Genomic DNA, 18,178 nt, shown 5'->3' with positions numbered 1-18,178 from the left:
TCATAACGTTTTATTATGCAATCAAACGCTTAAGTAAAAAAATAAATATGCATGTTTTTTTTTGTTTTTTTATGTACATTATCAGCATTTTATCTTGCCATAAGGGTACAGTAGGTTCGCACAGACCTTTATGGAGCAGTTTGAGGCAGATTTTCCTGCAGGGTTTTCAGCCAAAGCAGAAGTGGACCCAGCAGGAAGGAGAAGTATAAGGCCTTTCTTTATATTTCCCGCTCCTTTTGAATCCACTAGAGATGAGTGAATCGACTTCGGATGCTTCATCCAAATCTGTTTGCATAAAACTTTGTTGTAATACTGTACGGAGCGGAAGGTTCGTACTTCCACTCCATACAGTATTAGAATGTATTGGCTCCTATGAGCCGAAGATATTACTTTGCGAAGTCTCGGGAGACTTTGTGTAATAACTTTGGGAATTAATTATTACTTTAAAGGTGATTCTGTCACCTGCTTTTACCATTTTAAGCTGGCACCATCGCTATGTTAACTAAAGTACTTATTTCCAGCAGTCTTCTTTTTACATATTTTCGTTTTGTAGTGTTTGATATAAAAGCAATTTTTTGTTATGCTAATTAGGGTCCAAGGTCCCCAGAGGGGCGTTTTTTTTCCCTCTCCGGTGCCCAGTGACGCCCCCCTGCAGTGCCCAAGAACACCACTGATCATCAATAACCTCCCACAGCCCCGGCAAACGGTTCCGCCCCCTCCCCACGTCATAGTCTACCTTATAGAAATGCCCCGTCCTTCTTCCTGTCTGCGGCCAGAAAACTCGCGCAGGCGCAGTACTGCCAGCGGCCCTGCGCGATCATCAACCTCCTGAGGGCAACAGCCTCAAAAGTCTCACTGGGCATGCGCCGAGCCCAGTGATGTGACCTGAGCGCTGTTGCCCTCAGGACGTTGATGATCGCGCAGGCCGCAGCGATACTGCGCCTGCGTGAGTTTTCTGGCCGCAGACAGGAAGGAGGACGGGGCATTTTCTATAAGGTAGACTATGACGTGGGGAGGGGCGGAACCGTTTGCCGGGCTGTGGGAGGTTATTTGATCAGGAGGCGTTCTTGGCACTGCAGGGGGGCGTCACTGGCACCGGAGAGTGAAAAAAACGCCCCTCTGGGCACCTTGGACCCTAATTAGCATAACATAAAAATCGCTTTTATATCAAAAACTACAAAACAAAATAAGTAAAAAGAAAACTGCTGCAAAATAAGGTACTTTAGTCACATAGCGATGGTGCCAGCTTAAAATGGTAAAAGCAGGTGACAGAATCCATTTAAAAAACCTTGATACCGAACTCTGGTTCGGTTCCTAGTGGTTTTATGCGAATCGACTTCAGATGAAGCATCCAAAGTCGATTCGCTCATCCCTAGAATACAATACACTTCTGGCTTAGGTTAAGAAGATCTACAGGAAAATTGCAACAAAATCTGTTAAAACGTGGGGGAGATTTATCAAAACTATTGTAAAGAAAAAATACTGGCTTAGTTGTCCCATAGCAACCAATGGGCAACTAGCCAGTTTCCTCTACACCAGTCTTGATAAATGTCCTCCATAGTCTGTGTAATGCTACCCTTAGGGGGTTGCCTCAAAAGTTTCTTTAGACCATGAATTGTACATCACATTGTACTTTTAGCGTGTTCGCCCAGAAACTCTGCCGTCATATATGCTAAACATGTCTATCGACTGCTTAAAAAGGGATGGAAGGGACTATATTATTCCATTGAGCGATATCCAGTAAAAATACTTATACGCTAAAGCTGTGTTACTTTTACACATACACCCTATAGGTGATGGATGATGGCCGTGCATGGCATTGATTTAACATATACCTTAAATGAGGGCTTAGTTACATTCCATAATAGTGCAAAATGGCATGTAGTACTAATGTGGAAAGCTGTGCAGTAACACTTTCTCAGCATCTGTTCCCATGTATAAAAGGTCAACTCATGATATGGTGTTTGAAGTACCGGTATTTTAGTGGGGAAGATGCATGTGGCAGGATTTCTTTCAGTCTATCCCATTGGTCTGAATTGAGCTGGCAGAGTTGAGGTTACTGCACAGACAATGCCATTCACATGAATGGAACTGATTGTGAGTAGCAGAAATCTCTCCAGCTAATCTGCCATATGTGAATTCACTCTAACTTTTTGACAGGCTTCACCGTGGGGAGGCATACTTGGACTAGCTTTCTATTTCACATGAACATACTTATGCACTTTACTTTTCTTTGTGTGATAGAATAGCCTTGAGATTTCATGTCCATAGCAGTGTAGTCAAGGGAATTACTTTCTAATGCATAGCTTCATGTACCATGCTACTGGAGCACAGAAAACCGTTCTGCACAGCACGTCTGCCCCCAAAAGAGCAAGTACAAGGTCAAGTGATGAGAAGAAAGTAACGTCACTCAGCTTGTCCTCTGGAAACATTTCTTTCACTTTTTTCCCTTTCAATTTTTTTATTTATTATTATTTGTAGCTAGAATAAATAAGGTTTATAGATAATAGAGTAATTTCCGGTAAGATACATACATAACGACACAAGATGAGCTATAAATTTTACTGTGTTAGGGTAGGGCTACACTGCGACATGTTGTGTGACAGTATGTCGCCCGACAAAAAGGGTACAGCTACATTGGGATTTTTATATCACACCGAAGTTGTGTGTCATTTTTATAATGGTCGATGGTGTTGCAGTGCAACAGTCGCACGAAAGTCCAACTTGACAATTGTTATAAAAGATGTTGCTTGACTTTGGTGCGCGTCGTCATGTAGCCCTAGCCTAAATGAGCTGCAGATCACACAATGAACGATCAATTGTTTCTGATCAGGAAATAGCCATGTGTAAACGGTGATCGGCTGGCCAGAAATAATGAATCTGTATGGGGACGACCGATGACAATCAATGGGGTTTTGCTGCAGTTTCGCTCAATTCCAGGCGCACCATTCTGCAGGACGACATGTAATTTGCAGCTCTGAGATGTGGCCCCTTCATTCTCAGGATCCTATTATTGGATTGCCAATAATACAGTGGCATATTTTAGTAATATATATTGATATATAGTTTATAAAATAGGAATATATTTTTATTTCTAAAGTGGCTACATGAAGCTTTCTTTCTCTGCAGGTCAATACTGTGTGCTTAGAAGAAGTTACTCATGAGGAAGCTGTGACTGCTTTAAAAAATACTTCAGATTTTGTGTATCTCAAAGTAGCAAAACCTACTACCATGTTTATAAACGACAGCTATGCGCCTCCAGATATCACAAACTGTAAGTGAAGAAATGGTTTCCATTTATTTCTCCTTCCCACTTTTCCTGTGTTGATTGATTGTCTTCCCTAAGGCGCCTTTCACACGAGCGAGTATTCCGCGCGGGTGCAATGCGTGATGCGAACAAATTGCGCCCGCACTGAATCCGGACCCATTCATTTCAATGGGTCTCTGTACACGAGCCTTGGTTTTCACGCATCACTTGTGCGTTGCAGGAAAATCGCAGCATGTTCTATATTCTGCGTTTTTCATGCAACGCTGGCCCCATAGAAGTGAATGGGGCAGCATGAAAATCGCATCCACACTTGCGTTTTTCACGGATGGTTGCTCAGAGATGATGTTTGTAAACCATCAGTTTTTTATCACGCGCGTGGAAAACGCATCAATGCACCTTGCACCTGCGCAATAAAAACTGAACCCAATCGCAGACAAAACTGAATGAACTTGCTTGTGAAATCCCGCATTTTTCCCTGAACGCATCCGGACCTAATCCGCCACCGTCGTCTGCAAGGGCCCTAATTTGGATGTAGTAGGTGTTTGTACTTTACGTTTGCTGTAAGTTGTAGGACTGCCTCTAATTGGTAAAGTGTTGTCTGGTCAGTATTTAAAAATAAATAAATCAGAATGTCAGAAATAAACCTAAATAAGGGGCTCTTTCACAGTTGCGTTCTTTTCTTTCGGCATAGAGTTCCGTCGTCGGGGCTCTATGCCGGAAGAATCCTGATCAGTTTTTATCCTAATGCATTCTGAATGGAGAGAAATACGTTCAGGATGCATCAGGATGTCTTCAGTTCTGGACCGGAACGTTTTTTTGGCCGGAGAAAATACCGCAGCATGCTGCGCTTTTTGCTCCGGCCAAAAATCCTGAACACTTGCCGCAAGGCCGGATCCGGAATTAATGCCCATTGAAAGGCATTAATCCGGATCCGTCCTTAAGCTAAACGTCGTTTCGGCGCATTGCCGGATCCGACGTTTAGCTTTTTTCTGAATGGTTACCATGTCTGCCAAGACGCTAAAGTTCTTGCAGCCATGGTAAAGTGTAGTGGGGAGCGGGGGAGCAGTATACTTACCGTCCGTGCGGCTCCCCGGGCGCTCCAGAATGATGTCAGGGCGCCCCATGCGCATGGATGACGTTATCGCATGGGGCGCTCTAATGTCATTCTGGAGCGCCCCGGGAGCCGCACGGACTGTAAGTATACTGCTCCCCACTACTACTATGGCTGCCATAGTAACACTGAACGCATTTTGAAGACTGATCCATCTTCAAATGCTTTCAGTTCACTTGCGTTTTTCCGGATCCGGCGTGTAATTCCGGCAAATGGAGTACACGCCGGATTCGGACAACGCAAGTGTGAAAGAGCCCTTAGGTTACTTTCACACCAGCGCTTTCCCTCCATCATAGGATCTCACTAGCAGAGGAAAACGCTTCAGTTTTGCCCCCATTCATTGTCAATGAGGACAAAACTGAACTAAAGGTAATGGAATGCTTCAGAATGCATTCCGTTTCATTGCTTTCCCATGACGCACACAACAGCGCAGCAAGCGGCGTTTTTGAGTGCGTCCTGCGATGCGGAGCAAGACTGATCCGTCATGACTCACAGTGCAAATCAATGTTGACTGATCTCTCGGACACAAAAGAAAACTGATCCGTCCCCATTGACTTACAATGGTTTTAGAGACGGTTCAGTCATGGCTATTTTAGAGATAGTACAACCGGATCCATTCATAATGGATGCAGATGGTTGTATGATCATGACTAAAGCGTTTTTGCTGATCCATGACGGATCCAGCAGAAATGTAGATGTAAAAGTAGCCTAAACAGATACTCTCCTCACCGATTTCCCCCCCCCCCCATCACAATTCTTCCCTGGTGCCCGCTGGTCTCTAGTTCCTAGTCTCTCTCGACACACCGAAAATGACTGCTCAGCCAATCACTGGCCTCAGTGGCGACCTGTCTCAGGCATTCATTGGCTTGAGGTCTTTTCCTGTGTGTCAAGTAGAACTGGGAAGTAGAGACCATTCTGACCCTCTTCCAGGTCCATGTGACGCTCATTAGTCACATGACCTAAGCGCAGCGCAGTCCCATTCAAGTGAATGGGGCTGAGTTGCAGTACCAAGCACAGCGGCTATACAGTGGACAGCACAGTGCTTGGTAAGCTGCAAGGCGACAGCGGCCCTCACTGGAGCTGATTTGAGAGCCTCAGACTCCTCAAACAGCTGACCAGGGGGGCTGCCGGATGTCTGACTCAAGGCGATCTCATCGTCATGACCTAGCCATCAGTTTGAAAATACGGGAGAACCCCTTGGCTCCCATACACATTAGGCTCCCAAACCTACTGTTTGGTGCAACCAGCTGATGCAGTGGTTATCTGCGCCTTCTCCCCGCTCAGCCAGGTCTAAAAAAGGGACCATGGTGGGGAAGGGGACAGGCTGACAGGCCCGTTTTAGGCGTAGAAAATGGTCTAAATGTAAGCCAGGTAGGAAGCTGTCTTACATTTAGAAGTGGCGCAGGATGCAGAGGCCTGCACCTCGTCATAACTTCGACAATCCACCGCCAGCACAGGGGCTTTATTAGGACCGGCTTCTGAAACGCCAGTCTTAATAAATTACCCCCATAGTTGTCAGCTGAACAAGCTTTTGCAGTAGGTGTTGCTGAAGCATCTTAATTCAGTACTTAGAAATGTTGCCCCATGCTTTTGAGAGTATATATAGTTAGTATTAATCTATACTGTTTCACACTGATTCTATTCTCAAAATTTTGCTAAACTTTTCTTTGTGTCGGCAGCATATTCTCAGCAAAAAGATAATCATATCAGTTCACCTGGATTTCTTGGACATCCGTCACCACCGTCACCTAGCCGATATTCCCCTCTCCCGAAAGGAATGCTTGGAGATGATGATTTAACACGGTAATTCCTACATGTCCTTTTTTTCATGCTTAATTATTCTACATTAAATAGCAGAGTAATTCTGTAGATGCACAGTAAGGCCTCATGCACACGGCCGTTTTGGCGGCTTGGATGCGGACCTTTTCACTTCAATGGGGCCGCAAAAGATGCGGACAGCACTCTGTCTGCTGTCCGCATCCGTGGAGCCGTTCCGCGGCCCCGCTAAAAAAAATATAACATGTCCTATTCTTGTCCGCGCTTTGCGGACCAGAATAGGCATTTATATTGCCGGCGCCCCCATACCGTTCCGCAAATTGCGGAAGGCAACACTGACGGCTTCCTTTTTTTGCGGATCCACGGTTTGCGGACCGCAAAAAAAGGCACGGTCGTGTGCATGAGGCCTAATACTTGTCTTCTAGTGATCGTAAATTGCATGTGATCTATTGTAAGCAGCAGTTTCACAAGTCTCACTGTGCTATTCTTCAGTTGGATTAAATTGAGGTCCAAAAAGATGTCTGCCCCTTTGAACCCCAACCTGCTCACTTATCCAGATCCTCTACTTGTATACATATGTGTGATATTTATTGGCAGCTGAGAATATTGGTTCATCAAGTGTCTATGGTATTTTTGGTATCACAGGTGTGGTGTTGAGATTACGGTAAGTCCGCTAGCATTGTACTGGCACCAAGTCACATGTTCAGTTCTCAGCTGCCACTTCGAGACAAAAGTGAAAAAAAATCTAGGGATAAAATATACTATATTCCCTGCAAAAGTTCATTCTGACCAGGCAAAACATATCCTCAGTACCCTGCTTTTTCTACTGCCCATAATCCTTGTATTTGTCTTCTGTATGTTTGAGGTTTTTTGCCTCTGTTCTTATTTTTTTTGTTAATGTTTAGAGTTCAAATTGATTCTATGTTTGTCTCTGCTGCAGGGAACCACGCAAAATTATTTTATTTCGAGGTGCTACAGGACTAGGCTTCAACATTGTGGGTGGAGAAGATGGTGAAGGAATCTTTATCTCATTTATCCTTGCAGGGGGTCCTGCCGATTTAAGTGGAGAGCTTAGGAAAGGGGACCGTATTGTATCGGTATGTTTTAGTCATTTGGAATTTCACCTTACATACCGCTTGAGTGTGCTTCAGAAGATCTTTCATCTTATAACCCTGGATATTCACTGAAATCAATGAGTTTGGATGACTTATATCTAATGTGTATGGCCATTCTTTATATTACTTAAGTGGGGGAGCAGATATGTCAGGCTAACTGCAATTTCTTAGCTATACAACTTTAGCTCCCCACCACTACTGTGTGTTTTTTGGGTGATGGTTTCTTTAAATGCCTTACACACCCCAAACTGATGAACAGAAATTTTGCCGATTGATTTTGTTAGTCATAAACATGGTGGTGTAAGCGACTGGAGTATGGATTTAATATTGCTGTAGGGCAGCAGATGGCAAGTGTGTCACAAATAGATAGTGGATCAATGTTAAAGGACAGCTAATGTAATGGGAAGATCTGTAGTGTGGTGATTTTTATTTTGTAACCAAAAAATGTATATGTACATCCCAACACACATTTCCACAGACTGAAGGATGCAAGTTTCTTCCTGTATTGGTAGGACATACTAGTGTGAAACATTCTGTTACATACAAGAGTTCACCTATATATGCTGAAATTCCTGCTTAATAACATGGTCATGTTCTAAGGGAACCTTCCGGCAAGTGATGGAGACAATAAACGGGTCATGCCCTTTTAACTCTCATTGGCTTCTCCTATGGTTAATTTACACCACACAGTTGTAGGGCAGATTATCAGGAATAAACGTTCCAGATACTCTGCCCGTGTAAAGGTGCAGCAGATAACCCAATGAACAAGCAAAACACTTGTTCTTTGAGTAAAATGACCTTTGGTGCGGACATCTTAATCATCATTCCTGGGCAGGAGATTGTCTTGTGTAAACAGTGACCTACTACCCAAGAACAATGAATCTGTATGAGAAGCTTTCGCCATTTCTCATCCTCATACAGTGGAGGTGATCGTTGCATGTAAATGCAGCACTTAAGCTCCACTGACGAGCAGACATTTATCAGGCAGGAACGCTTCCTTCCCATAATTGTGTGCTCGACGGCATGGTGTAAGTGAGAGATGGTAAGGCAGGCAACAGACTATAGCTCTAGTCTATGGCCTGTGTTCTGAGGCAGACAGTAGGTACGTAACACCTTGCAGAATGACACTGCCTCTTTGTTTATTGTCGTGCAAACCCCAGTGATATGTTATGACAGTCTACCAGATTGTTTAGTTGTCTGATATTAAAGATACACCTTTAACCACTTAAGGACCACAGGTTTATACCCCCCTAGTGACCAGGCCCTTTTTTACAAATCGGCACTTCACAACTTTAACGTTTATTGCTCGGTCATGCAACTTGGCACCCAAATGAATTTTACCTCCTTTTCTTCTCACAAATACAGCTTTCTTTTGGTGGTATTTGATTGCTGCTGAGATTTTTCGTTTTTCTGATATTAATCAAAATAGACCACAATTTTGTCAAAAAAAAGTGTATTTTTAACTTTTTCTGGTAAATTGTTCAAATATAATTACATTTCTATACAAGTTTGTGTCAGAATGTATTGTGCTACATGTCTTTGATAAAAATAAAATCCAATAAGTGTATATTTATTGGTTTGCGCAAAAGTTATAGCGTTTACAAACTATGGTACAAAAATGTAAATTTCCGCATTTTGAAGCAGCTCTGACTTTCTGAGCACCTGTCATGTTTCTTGAGGTGCTAGAATGCCAGGATAGTATAAATACCCCCCAAATGACCCCATTTTAGAAAGAAATTCGCAGAGGGGCATGGTGAGTTTATGTATGATTTAATTTTTTTTCACAAGTTAGAGGAAAATGACATTTTCTGAGAAAAAAAATAATAATAAAGTTTCCATTTCTGCTAACTTCTGGCAAAAAAAATAAAAATCTCCCACGTACTCACTATGCCCCTCAGTGAATACCTTGGGGTGTCTACTTTCCGAAATGGGGTCATTTGTGGGGTGTGTTTACTGTTCTGGCATTTTGGGCGGGGCTAAATTGTGAGCAACCCTGTAAAGCCTAAAGGTACTCGTTGGACTTTTGGCCCCTTTACGCACCTAGGCTGCAAAAAAGTGTCACACGTGGTATCGCCGTACTCAGAAGAAGTAGGGCAATGTGTTTTGGGGTGTATTTTTACATATACCCATGCTGGGTGAGAGAAATATCTCTGTAAATTGACAACTTTGTATAAAAAAATAAAAAAAAAGTTGTCATTTACAGAGATATTTCTCACACACAGTATGGGTATATGTAAAGATACACCCCAAAACACATTGCCCTATTTCTCCTGAGTATGGCGATACCACATGATTGACACTTTTTTGCAGTCTAGGTGCACAAAGGGGTCCAAATTCCAATGAATACCTTTAGGATTTCACAGGGCATTTTTACGCATTTGGATTCCAAACTACTACTCACGCTTTAGGGCCCTTAAAATGCCAGGGCAGTATAAATACCCCACATGTGACCCCATTTTGGAATGAAGACACCCCAAGGTATTCCGTGAGGGGCATGGCGAGTTCATAGAAGATTTTTTTTCTGGCACAAGTTAGCGGAAATTTATTTATTTTTATTTTTTTCCACAAAGTCTCCCTTTCCGCTAACTTGTGACAAAAAGTTCAATCTTTCATGGACTCAATATGCCCCTCAGCGAATACCTTGGGGTGTCTTCTTTCCAAAATGGGGTCATTTGTGGGGTGTTTGTACTGCCCTGGCATTTGAGGGTCTCCGCAATCATTACATGTATGGCCAGCATTAGGAGTTTCTGCTATTCTCCTTATGTTGAACATACGGGTAATAAGATTTATTTTTTTCCATTCTGCCTCTGGGCTGAAAGAAAAAATCAACGGCACAGATTTCTTCATTCGCATCAATCAATGTGGATGAGAAAATCTCTGCCAAAAAATGTGCAAAAAAAAAAGAGGGGAATAAACATCCAAAAAGCTCAAAAGTGATCTTTATAGCGCCGCAGTGATCAGAGAGAAAAAAATTCGGTCACTTCGGTGGGGCAGACTGAACGCAAGTGTGCGCACAAGATCAGGCCTGATCGGGCAAACACTGCGTTTTTTGTAGAGCCTAAGGTGACCCTAATGTACTGATATAGATCTGATTACGACCAGTCTTGATCACTTACAGATACTATATAGTACTAGTGCTGATTAGCGACAGCGATGACGCTAATCAGCGACTAATCAGTGAGTGCGGTGGACGCTAACTACCTAACAAGTAGCTAACTGGCGGTGATAAGGGACCCTTAGGCCCCATTCACACGTCCGCAATTCTGTTCCGCATTTTGCGGAACGGAATTGCGGACCCATTCATTTCTATGGGGACAGAGTTTGTCCCGCTCGGATCCGGAATTGCGGATCTGCACTTCCGGGTCCGCACTTCCGTTCCGCAAAATTATAGAACATGTCCTATTCTTGTCCACAATTGCGGACAAGAAAAGGCATTTTCTATATAGTTCTGGCAATGTGCGGATCCGCAAAATGCGGAAAGCACATTGCCGGTGTCCGTGTTTTGTGGATCCGCAAAACACATACGGACGTCTGAATGGAGCCTTACAGGGGGGTGATCAATGACAGGGGGGTGATTAGGGAGTCTATATGGGGTGATCAGGGGTTAATAAGGGGTTAATAAGTGACAGGGGGGGGGTGTAGTGTAGTGTGGTGCTTGGTGCTACTTATTACAGAGCTGCCTGTGTCCTCTGGTGGTGGATCCAAGCAAAAGGGACCACCAGAGGACCAGGTAGCAGGTATATCAGACGCCGTTAACAAAACAGCATCTAATATATCTTTCTGATGCGATTTTTTTTTTTTAAACATCTACAGCCTGCCAGCGAATGATCAGCGCTGGCAGGCTCTAGTTTAACTTCAGAGCTGCATGCCGCTGTGAACGCGCGCGCGTTCACGCGAAATCTCGGGTCTCACAAGATGACGCCAATAGGCATCATTGAGACCTGAGAGCGCCGCCGTCCTGATGCCTATCGGCGTTAGTGTGACGGGAAGTGGTTAACTAAAGGGAACCTGTCACCGGGATTTTGTGTATAGAGCTGAGGACATGGGTTGCTAGATGGCTGCTAGCACATCCGCAATATCCTGTCCCCATAGCTCTGTGTGCTTTTATTGTGTAAAAAACCGATTTGATACATATGCAAATTAACCTGAGATGAGTCCTGTCCCGGACTCCTCTCATATACAGGACTCATCTCAGGGACAAGACTCATCTCAGGTTAATTTGCATATGTATCAAATCGTTTTTTTACACAATAAAAGCACACAGAGCTATGGGGACTGGGTATTGCGGATGTGCTAGCGGCCATCTAGCAACCCATGTCCTCAGCTCTATACCCAAAATCCAGGTGACAGGTTCCCTTTAACACCTCTACAGAAATAAAGTGCTTAGTTTTTCTTTCCTGAATGTCTGAGTAGGATTTTGTGCACCTCTTCTGACACATCTAGTGTGATCCCATGTCCTTTTCCGCTTAATCTCCTAGGTAAATGGTGTTGATCTCAGAGCAGCGACCCATGAACAAGCAGCAACCGCTCTGAAAAACGCTGGCCAAACTGTGACTATTATTGCACAATACCGTCCAGAAGGTACACCAACCTTTCTCTCTCATTATTTATAGCTAGTTGTGCAAGACTTATGTTTTAGTGAATGAAAGACACATGTAGATCAGTTGGGTCTCATTACCACCTTTCCAGTACTCCTAATTTTGAACAAGGTCCATCCATTCCGAAGTAACCCTTGCCCATCAGTCTTCTGTGTCATCTGTCCACAATCTTTCATTGTCCCTGGCAATACAATAAGGTGAACATTCTGCCAATAGCTGTGCAGCCTCTAGTGGTAATGAGTTGATCGCATTCAGTTTGATTTTATTTTGAAAAACATTCTTCAAATGGCCAGGAACGTACCTTTCTGTATCCATAGATATCAGCACATATGTTTGAAGGGTACCTATCTTTTCAAAGAACTTTTTATATCCTAAGTTTTGATTGGTACGTGTCTCCTACTGATCGCTAAAATCGATTGGCCGAAGCACTAACCTGAGTGCAGTTCTTTTTGTTTCTGGTCAGCTCTGTTTGGCACTTTTGAAGAGCAGAGCAAGTAGTGTACAGGCTCATAGACGTTTCTATGAGGAGAGATGATCTGTAGTTTCATAGCGCTCACCTTAGCGCTTCTACCCTTTCATTAGCAAGTGATAGTCTTCTTCATACTCAGAATCCCATATTTTCCCTTTGAGTATCCCAGCCCTGAAGCATTTATTACCTATTTACTAGATGATACATGGCAGATTGGTGGGTTCTGACTGTGGAGACCCCCATAGATTACCAGGGCAGTTGACCCTGTTTGACCCTGTTTTGCACAGCTGCAAGACTGGCTCTTCCCATTAGTGCAATAGACTCTAAATGAAGCAGCAAGGTACATGACAGGCATTCAGCACTCCATGCAAACATCTCCTAAATGCATTCTTATGCTTGGCAAGATTGGGGTCTCGTGTTCTGGCATTCTGGGTGGTGATCCCAGTGGACTGATCTGATATTCAAACTTTTGATAATGTGCCTTATATGCCAAGCTATATAATGTTGTCTTTAATGTATTGTTGTTTTACAAGGTTTACACAAACATTTTGTAGACCTAGGTCTAGGAGACGTAAATCTGTTTGTTGCCGTCTGTCGAGATTGCCTTGGATGGGTTTACACAGTTTGATCAAAATCCGTACTAAGAACCTCAAACATCTATTTACAATAAATGGAACAGCAATTAAAAATACTCAATTCTCAATGTGCGGTGCTGCTACTGAAAATCAGCATGTGGAAAATGTGCATCAAATCCACATGCAAATCTGCACCAATTGATGCAGATTGTCTGCACGGATTTCCCTGCGAACACCTGCGGATTTCAGTGCCAGTTCTCTGCACATAAATCCTGAACGTGTGCATTTATCCTTAACCTCATATTGTTTGGAGGTGCTGGTTTTGTTTGGTAATATTGTCTTTGCTTTGTTGCAAGGTCAGTCATGTCCTTTGCTTAGAAGCGTGTTGATTCTTTCTGGCAAGTAATGTGTATTTCTATGCTTTTTCCTTTATAGAATATAGTCGTTTTGAAGCAAAAATACATGATCTTAGGGAACAGATGATGAACAGTAGTGTCAGCTCAGGGTCCGGATCTCTTCGAACAAGTCAAAAACGGTCACTATATGTCAGGTGGGTACCTAAGATAAGCATGCAAAGTTATCATCTGTTCAAATCTTACTTTTACTTAAAATATAATATCGGAGTACCAAACCTGTATGCAGCTGGTTTGTTACATTTACCTTGATTGTTTCTAGATTGCAAGGACACTACAAACTCTAGGTCTTTGTCTATCCATGTGTGTGTGTGTATAATAACGCTGTGCAGAAGTCAAAAGGGAGGAGTGGAAAAAATGATGCAAAGCAAAAAATGCTTTCAAAAATAGAAGTCTTTGGCTACTTTCACACTTGCGTTAGGAGCGGATCAGTCTGGTGTCTGTACAGACGGATCCGCTCCTATAATGCAAACGCTTGCATCCGTTCAGAACGGATCCGTCTGCAGAACTGTTTTTTTTCACTTCGTGAAAACTCAGATCCGACAGTATATTCTAACACAGAGGCGTTCCCATGGTGATGGGGACGCTTCAAGTTAGAATATACTAAAAGAACTGTGTACATGACTGCCCCCTGCTGCCTGGCAGGTGCTGCCAGGCAGCAGGGGGCAGACCCTCCCCTCCTCCCCTGTATTTAACTCATTGGTGGCCAGTGCGGCCGGCCCCTCTCCCTCCCCTATATTTAACTCATTGGTGGCCAGTGCGGCCACCCCCCCTCCCCCCCCCTGTTTTTACTCATTGGTGACCAGTGCGGCCGGGCCCCCCCCCCCCCCCCCCTGTTTTTAACTCATTGGTGGCCAGTTCCGATCGGAGTCCCAGTTTAATCGCTGGGACTCCGATCGGTAACCATGGCAACCAGGACGCTACTGCATTCCTGGCTGCCATGGTTACTTAGCAATTTTAGAAGAATTTACTTACCTGCGATGTCTGTGACCTGCCGGGCGCTCCTACTACTGGTAAGTGAAAGGTCTGTGCTATAAACAATGCGCCGCACAGACCTTTCACTTACCAGTAGGAGGAGCGCCCGGCAGGTCACAGACATCGCAGGTAAGTATAATGTTTCTAAAATTGCTAAGTAACCATGGCAGCCAGGACTGCAGTAGCGTCTTGGCTGCCATGGTAACCGATCGGAGCCCTAGCGATTAAACTGGGACTCCGATCGGAACGCTCCGCTGCCACCAATGATGGGGGGTCGGTCATTTTAATTAGGGGGGAGGGGGGCCGGCCGCACTGGCCACCAATGAGTTAAAAACAGGGGGTGGAAGGAGGGGGGGCCGGCCGCACTGGCCACCAATGAGTTAAAAACAGGGGGTGGAAGGAGGGGGGGGCGGCCGCACTGGCCACCAATGAGTTAAAAACAGGGGGTGGAAGGAGGGGGGGCCGGCCGCACTGGCCACCAATGAGTTAAATACAGGGGAGGGGGGGAGGGTCTGCCTCACCTGCCAGGCAGCAGGGGGCAATCATGTACACAGTTCTTTTAGTATATTCTAACTTGAAGCGTCCCCATCACTATGGGAACGCCTCTGTGTTAGAATATACTGTCAGATCTGAGTTTCACGATCTAACTCAAATCCGATGGTATATTCTAACATAGAGGCGTTCCCATGGTGATGGGGACGCTTCAAGTTAAAATATACCATCGGATTGGAGAAAACTCCGATCTGATGGTATATTAATAGGGACTCCTGACTTTACATTGAAAGTCAATGGGGGACGGATCCGTTTGCAATTGCACCATATTGTGTCAACGTCAAACGGATCCGTCCCCATTGACTTGCATTGTAAGTTTGGACGCATCCGTTTGGCTCCGCACGGCCAGGCGGACACGAAAACGCTGCAAGCTGCGTTCGGGTTTCCGCTTGCTGAGCGGAACGGAGGCCAAACTGATGCATTCTGAGCGGATCCGCATCCACTCAGAATGCATTGGGGCTTTACGGATCCGTTCGGGGCCGCTTGTGAGAGCCTTCAAACGGAACTCACAAGCGGAACCCCGAACGCAAGTGTGAAAGTAGCCTTAATATTTTTTTTTTTAAATCAATTAAACAAGTGCAAAGAGAATGAACGAAAGAGAAATCCAAATGAAATCAATGTTTGGTGCGACCACCCTTTGCCTTCCAAACAGCATCAGTTTTTCTACGTAAGCTTGTACACAGTTTTTTAAAGGAACTTGGCAGGGAGGTTGTTCCAAACATCTTGGAGAACTAACAGCAGATCTTTTGCAGATGTAGACTAGTTAAAATCCTTCTGTTTCCTCATATATTCATAGACAGACTTGATGATGTTGAGATCGGGGCTCTGTGGAGACAATATCATCCCTTCCAGAACCTTTTTTTTTACACAGAAGATAGTTTCTGTTGATATCGGTTGTATGTTTGGGATTGTTGTCCTGCTGCAGAATAAATTTGGAGCCTATCAGATGTCTTCCTGGTGGTATTGCGTTATGGATAAGTATCTGATTGTATTTCTCAGCGTTGAGAACATCATTAATTCTGACCAAATCCCAAACTTCATTTGCTAAAAACTTGCAGCTGATGGAAGACACATCATGCCTACTTCCCTTTAAAAAACTGGAATGTCCAGCAGTATCATCAGGTCAGAAGTGGCAGAAACCAGTGGGATCCAGGTAGGCCATCTACTCTGCGAAGAAGTCTGGAAAAAGGTGTTCTTCATGAATGAATTGCAGGCAGAAAGCTATATCTTCGATGTGAAAACAAGGCCAGGCGACTCAACTATGCACGAAAACATAGGAAATGGGATACAGAAGAATAGCAGCAGGTGCTCTGGACTGCGGAGTCCAGCCGGAGAGCAGTACAATAATCATTGTCTGCAGCTAACAGTGAAGTATAGTGGAGGTTCCTTGCAAGTTTGGGCCTGCATTTCAGCAAATGGAGTTGTGTATCCATCACGCCATACAGTCATGCTCCAAATTTATTTTGCAGCAGGACAATGACCCTAAACATACAGGCAGTGTCATTTAGAACTTTCTTCAGTCTAAAGAAGAACAAGAAGTCGTCATCAAGTCTGTCTGGGATTACATGAACGGACAAAAGTTCTGCTCAGTTTCTTCAAAATTGTGTGTAAATGTACCTACAAGAATTAATGCTGATTTAAAGACAGAGGGGAATCGCACCAAATATTGATTTGATCTAGATTTCTCTTTTGTTTATTCACTTTGCATTTTAATTTATAAAAATAAGCTAACACTTCTATTTTTGAAAGCATTCTTACTACACCTGCCTACATTTTTTGTACAGTACTGTATATTATAAAGTGACATATGTTTGGCCTTGTGATTGTTGAAATATTACAGTTTTGCTCTATATTGCATAGATTTTTCCTTTATACTCTGACATATAAACTGCTGTTCTATTTTTAATTTCTAAATGTCATGTCAGATCTATTGCTTCTAGCTGTTGACAATGCCATTGGCAAGTTAAATGCAGTATTGTACAGGAGCAAAGCATTATGTCCTTGATTACTAATACTGCATGCCAGTGGCACTAAGGAAGAAATTCCAAAGTCCTAAACATTAAAATCTACTATGCTAATAACAGTGATTAAAATAGTGTAAGTTTTCTGTATTTGCTGCGAGACGATTTCCTACCTCTTCAGGAATGCCCATTCTTGGCAACAAGGAGGAAGTATTTTAGACCATCTAAAATGACCATCTCAGAGTTATCAAGCATGTTCATGAGCATATAGTTATTGCTCAAAATAGAATTATATTGTCATATTCAGAGATATTGACATACTCAATAAAAGATAAATGTCTCTTTAAAGGGATTGCCCACCTGTTAAAATATCAGTTACTTGGCCATGTTATCAGTCTCAGATTGGTGGAAATCTGTTACATAACAGCAGACAGAGCCGGAAGCAGAAGCGAAGCCCCCCACCCCCCTCAATGTGTACTCCCTGTACTGGGAGCTGAGCTGCATGGACCATTGCAAAGTGGTTGGAGCCTGCTGCTTCGGACTCTGTCCATTATTAAGCCCCTTTCAGATGAGCGAGTTCCACACATTGGACTCACAGCTTGAGTATGCGAAAGCTCCTGTCCTGACCTCCCAGCACTGAATGGGTCGCATAGCATCATCTTGATTTATGCTGCTATGTAACCCTTAGAGTTCTAGAATGTATTGGATAATAGTGGCATAATGCTGTCAGTGTTATCCAATACATTCCAGAACTGTAAAGGTTACATAGCATCATAAATCAATATAATGCTTTGTGACCCTGTCAGTGCTCGCAGGGCAGGGCGGGAGTTGCTGCATACTCGCGCTGCCAGTCCGATGCGTTGGACTCGCTCATCTGAAAGAGGCTTTAGGCTACCTTTACATGTTGCAGATTTTGTTGCAGAATTTATTTGCAATTCTATTCATTTGAATGGGACAGTAAGCACATGGATTTCTGCAGGCCCCATTCTTCAGACGGAACTGATTTTTAGTCGTGGAAAATTCTGCAACAAAATCCACAGTGTGAAGGCTCCCTTATGTTTCTGGCTGCTGACGCAAACATCTGATTGGTGGGTGTGCCAGGTTTCAGACCCCCCCCACCAAATCCTGGGGATAGTCATAGGCATCTAAAAGGGGAATTAACCCCCCCCCAAACATTAACTGATAGCTTCTTTATCCAATCATCTAGTCGGAAAAAAAAGGTTTCTTTGGGATATGCATAATTTATTTGAAGCAAAAGAAAGAAAAGCCTTTTTAAAGCCTCAACAAATATTTAGAGATGCACCTATAACCTATATGGTGATTTACACAACAGTGTTGCAAATGATGAGACTTGGCTCTATAATA

At 43.6% G+C, this 18,178-nt stretch overlaps 1 protein-coding gene across 8 annotated transcripts in view; it reads left to right on the top strand.

Moving 5' to 3' along the window:
- Positions 1 to 18,178, top strand: part of DLG1 (discs large MAGUK scaffold protein 1) — a 289,003-nt gene that overhangs the window by 187,263 nt on the left and 83,562 nt on the right. For all 8 annotated transcript variants that reach the window (XM_040428320.1, XM_040428319.1, XM_040428315.1 and 5 more), the window contains 5 exons: positions 3,130 to 3,274; positions 6,059 to 6,182; positions 7,096 to 7,252; positions 11,749 to 11,851; positions 13,348 to 13,462. In XM_040428320.1, coding sequence (XP_040284254.1) covers positions 3,130 to 3,274; positions 6,059 to 6,182; positions 7,096 to 7,252; positions 11,749 to 11,851; positions 13,348 to 13,462 — 644 coding nt within the window. The remainder of the gene's footprint in view (positions 1 to 3,129; positions 3,275 to 6,058; positions 6,183 to 7,095; positions 7,253 to 11,748; positions 11,852 to 13,347; positions 13,463 to 18,178) is intronic.

The sequence above is a fragment of the Bufo bufo genome, chromosome 4 (genome assembly GCF_905171765.1).
Source record: "Bufo bufo chromosome 4, aBufBuf1.1, whole genome shotgun sequence".
NCBI classification, from domain to species: domain Eukaryota; kingdom Metazoa; phylum Chordata; class Amphibia; order Anura; family Bufonidae; genus Bufo; species Bufo bufo.
This window is presented reverse-complemented; position numbering and strand designations above follow the sequence as displayed.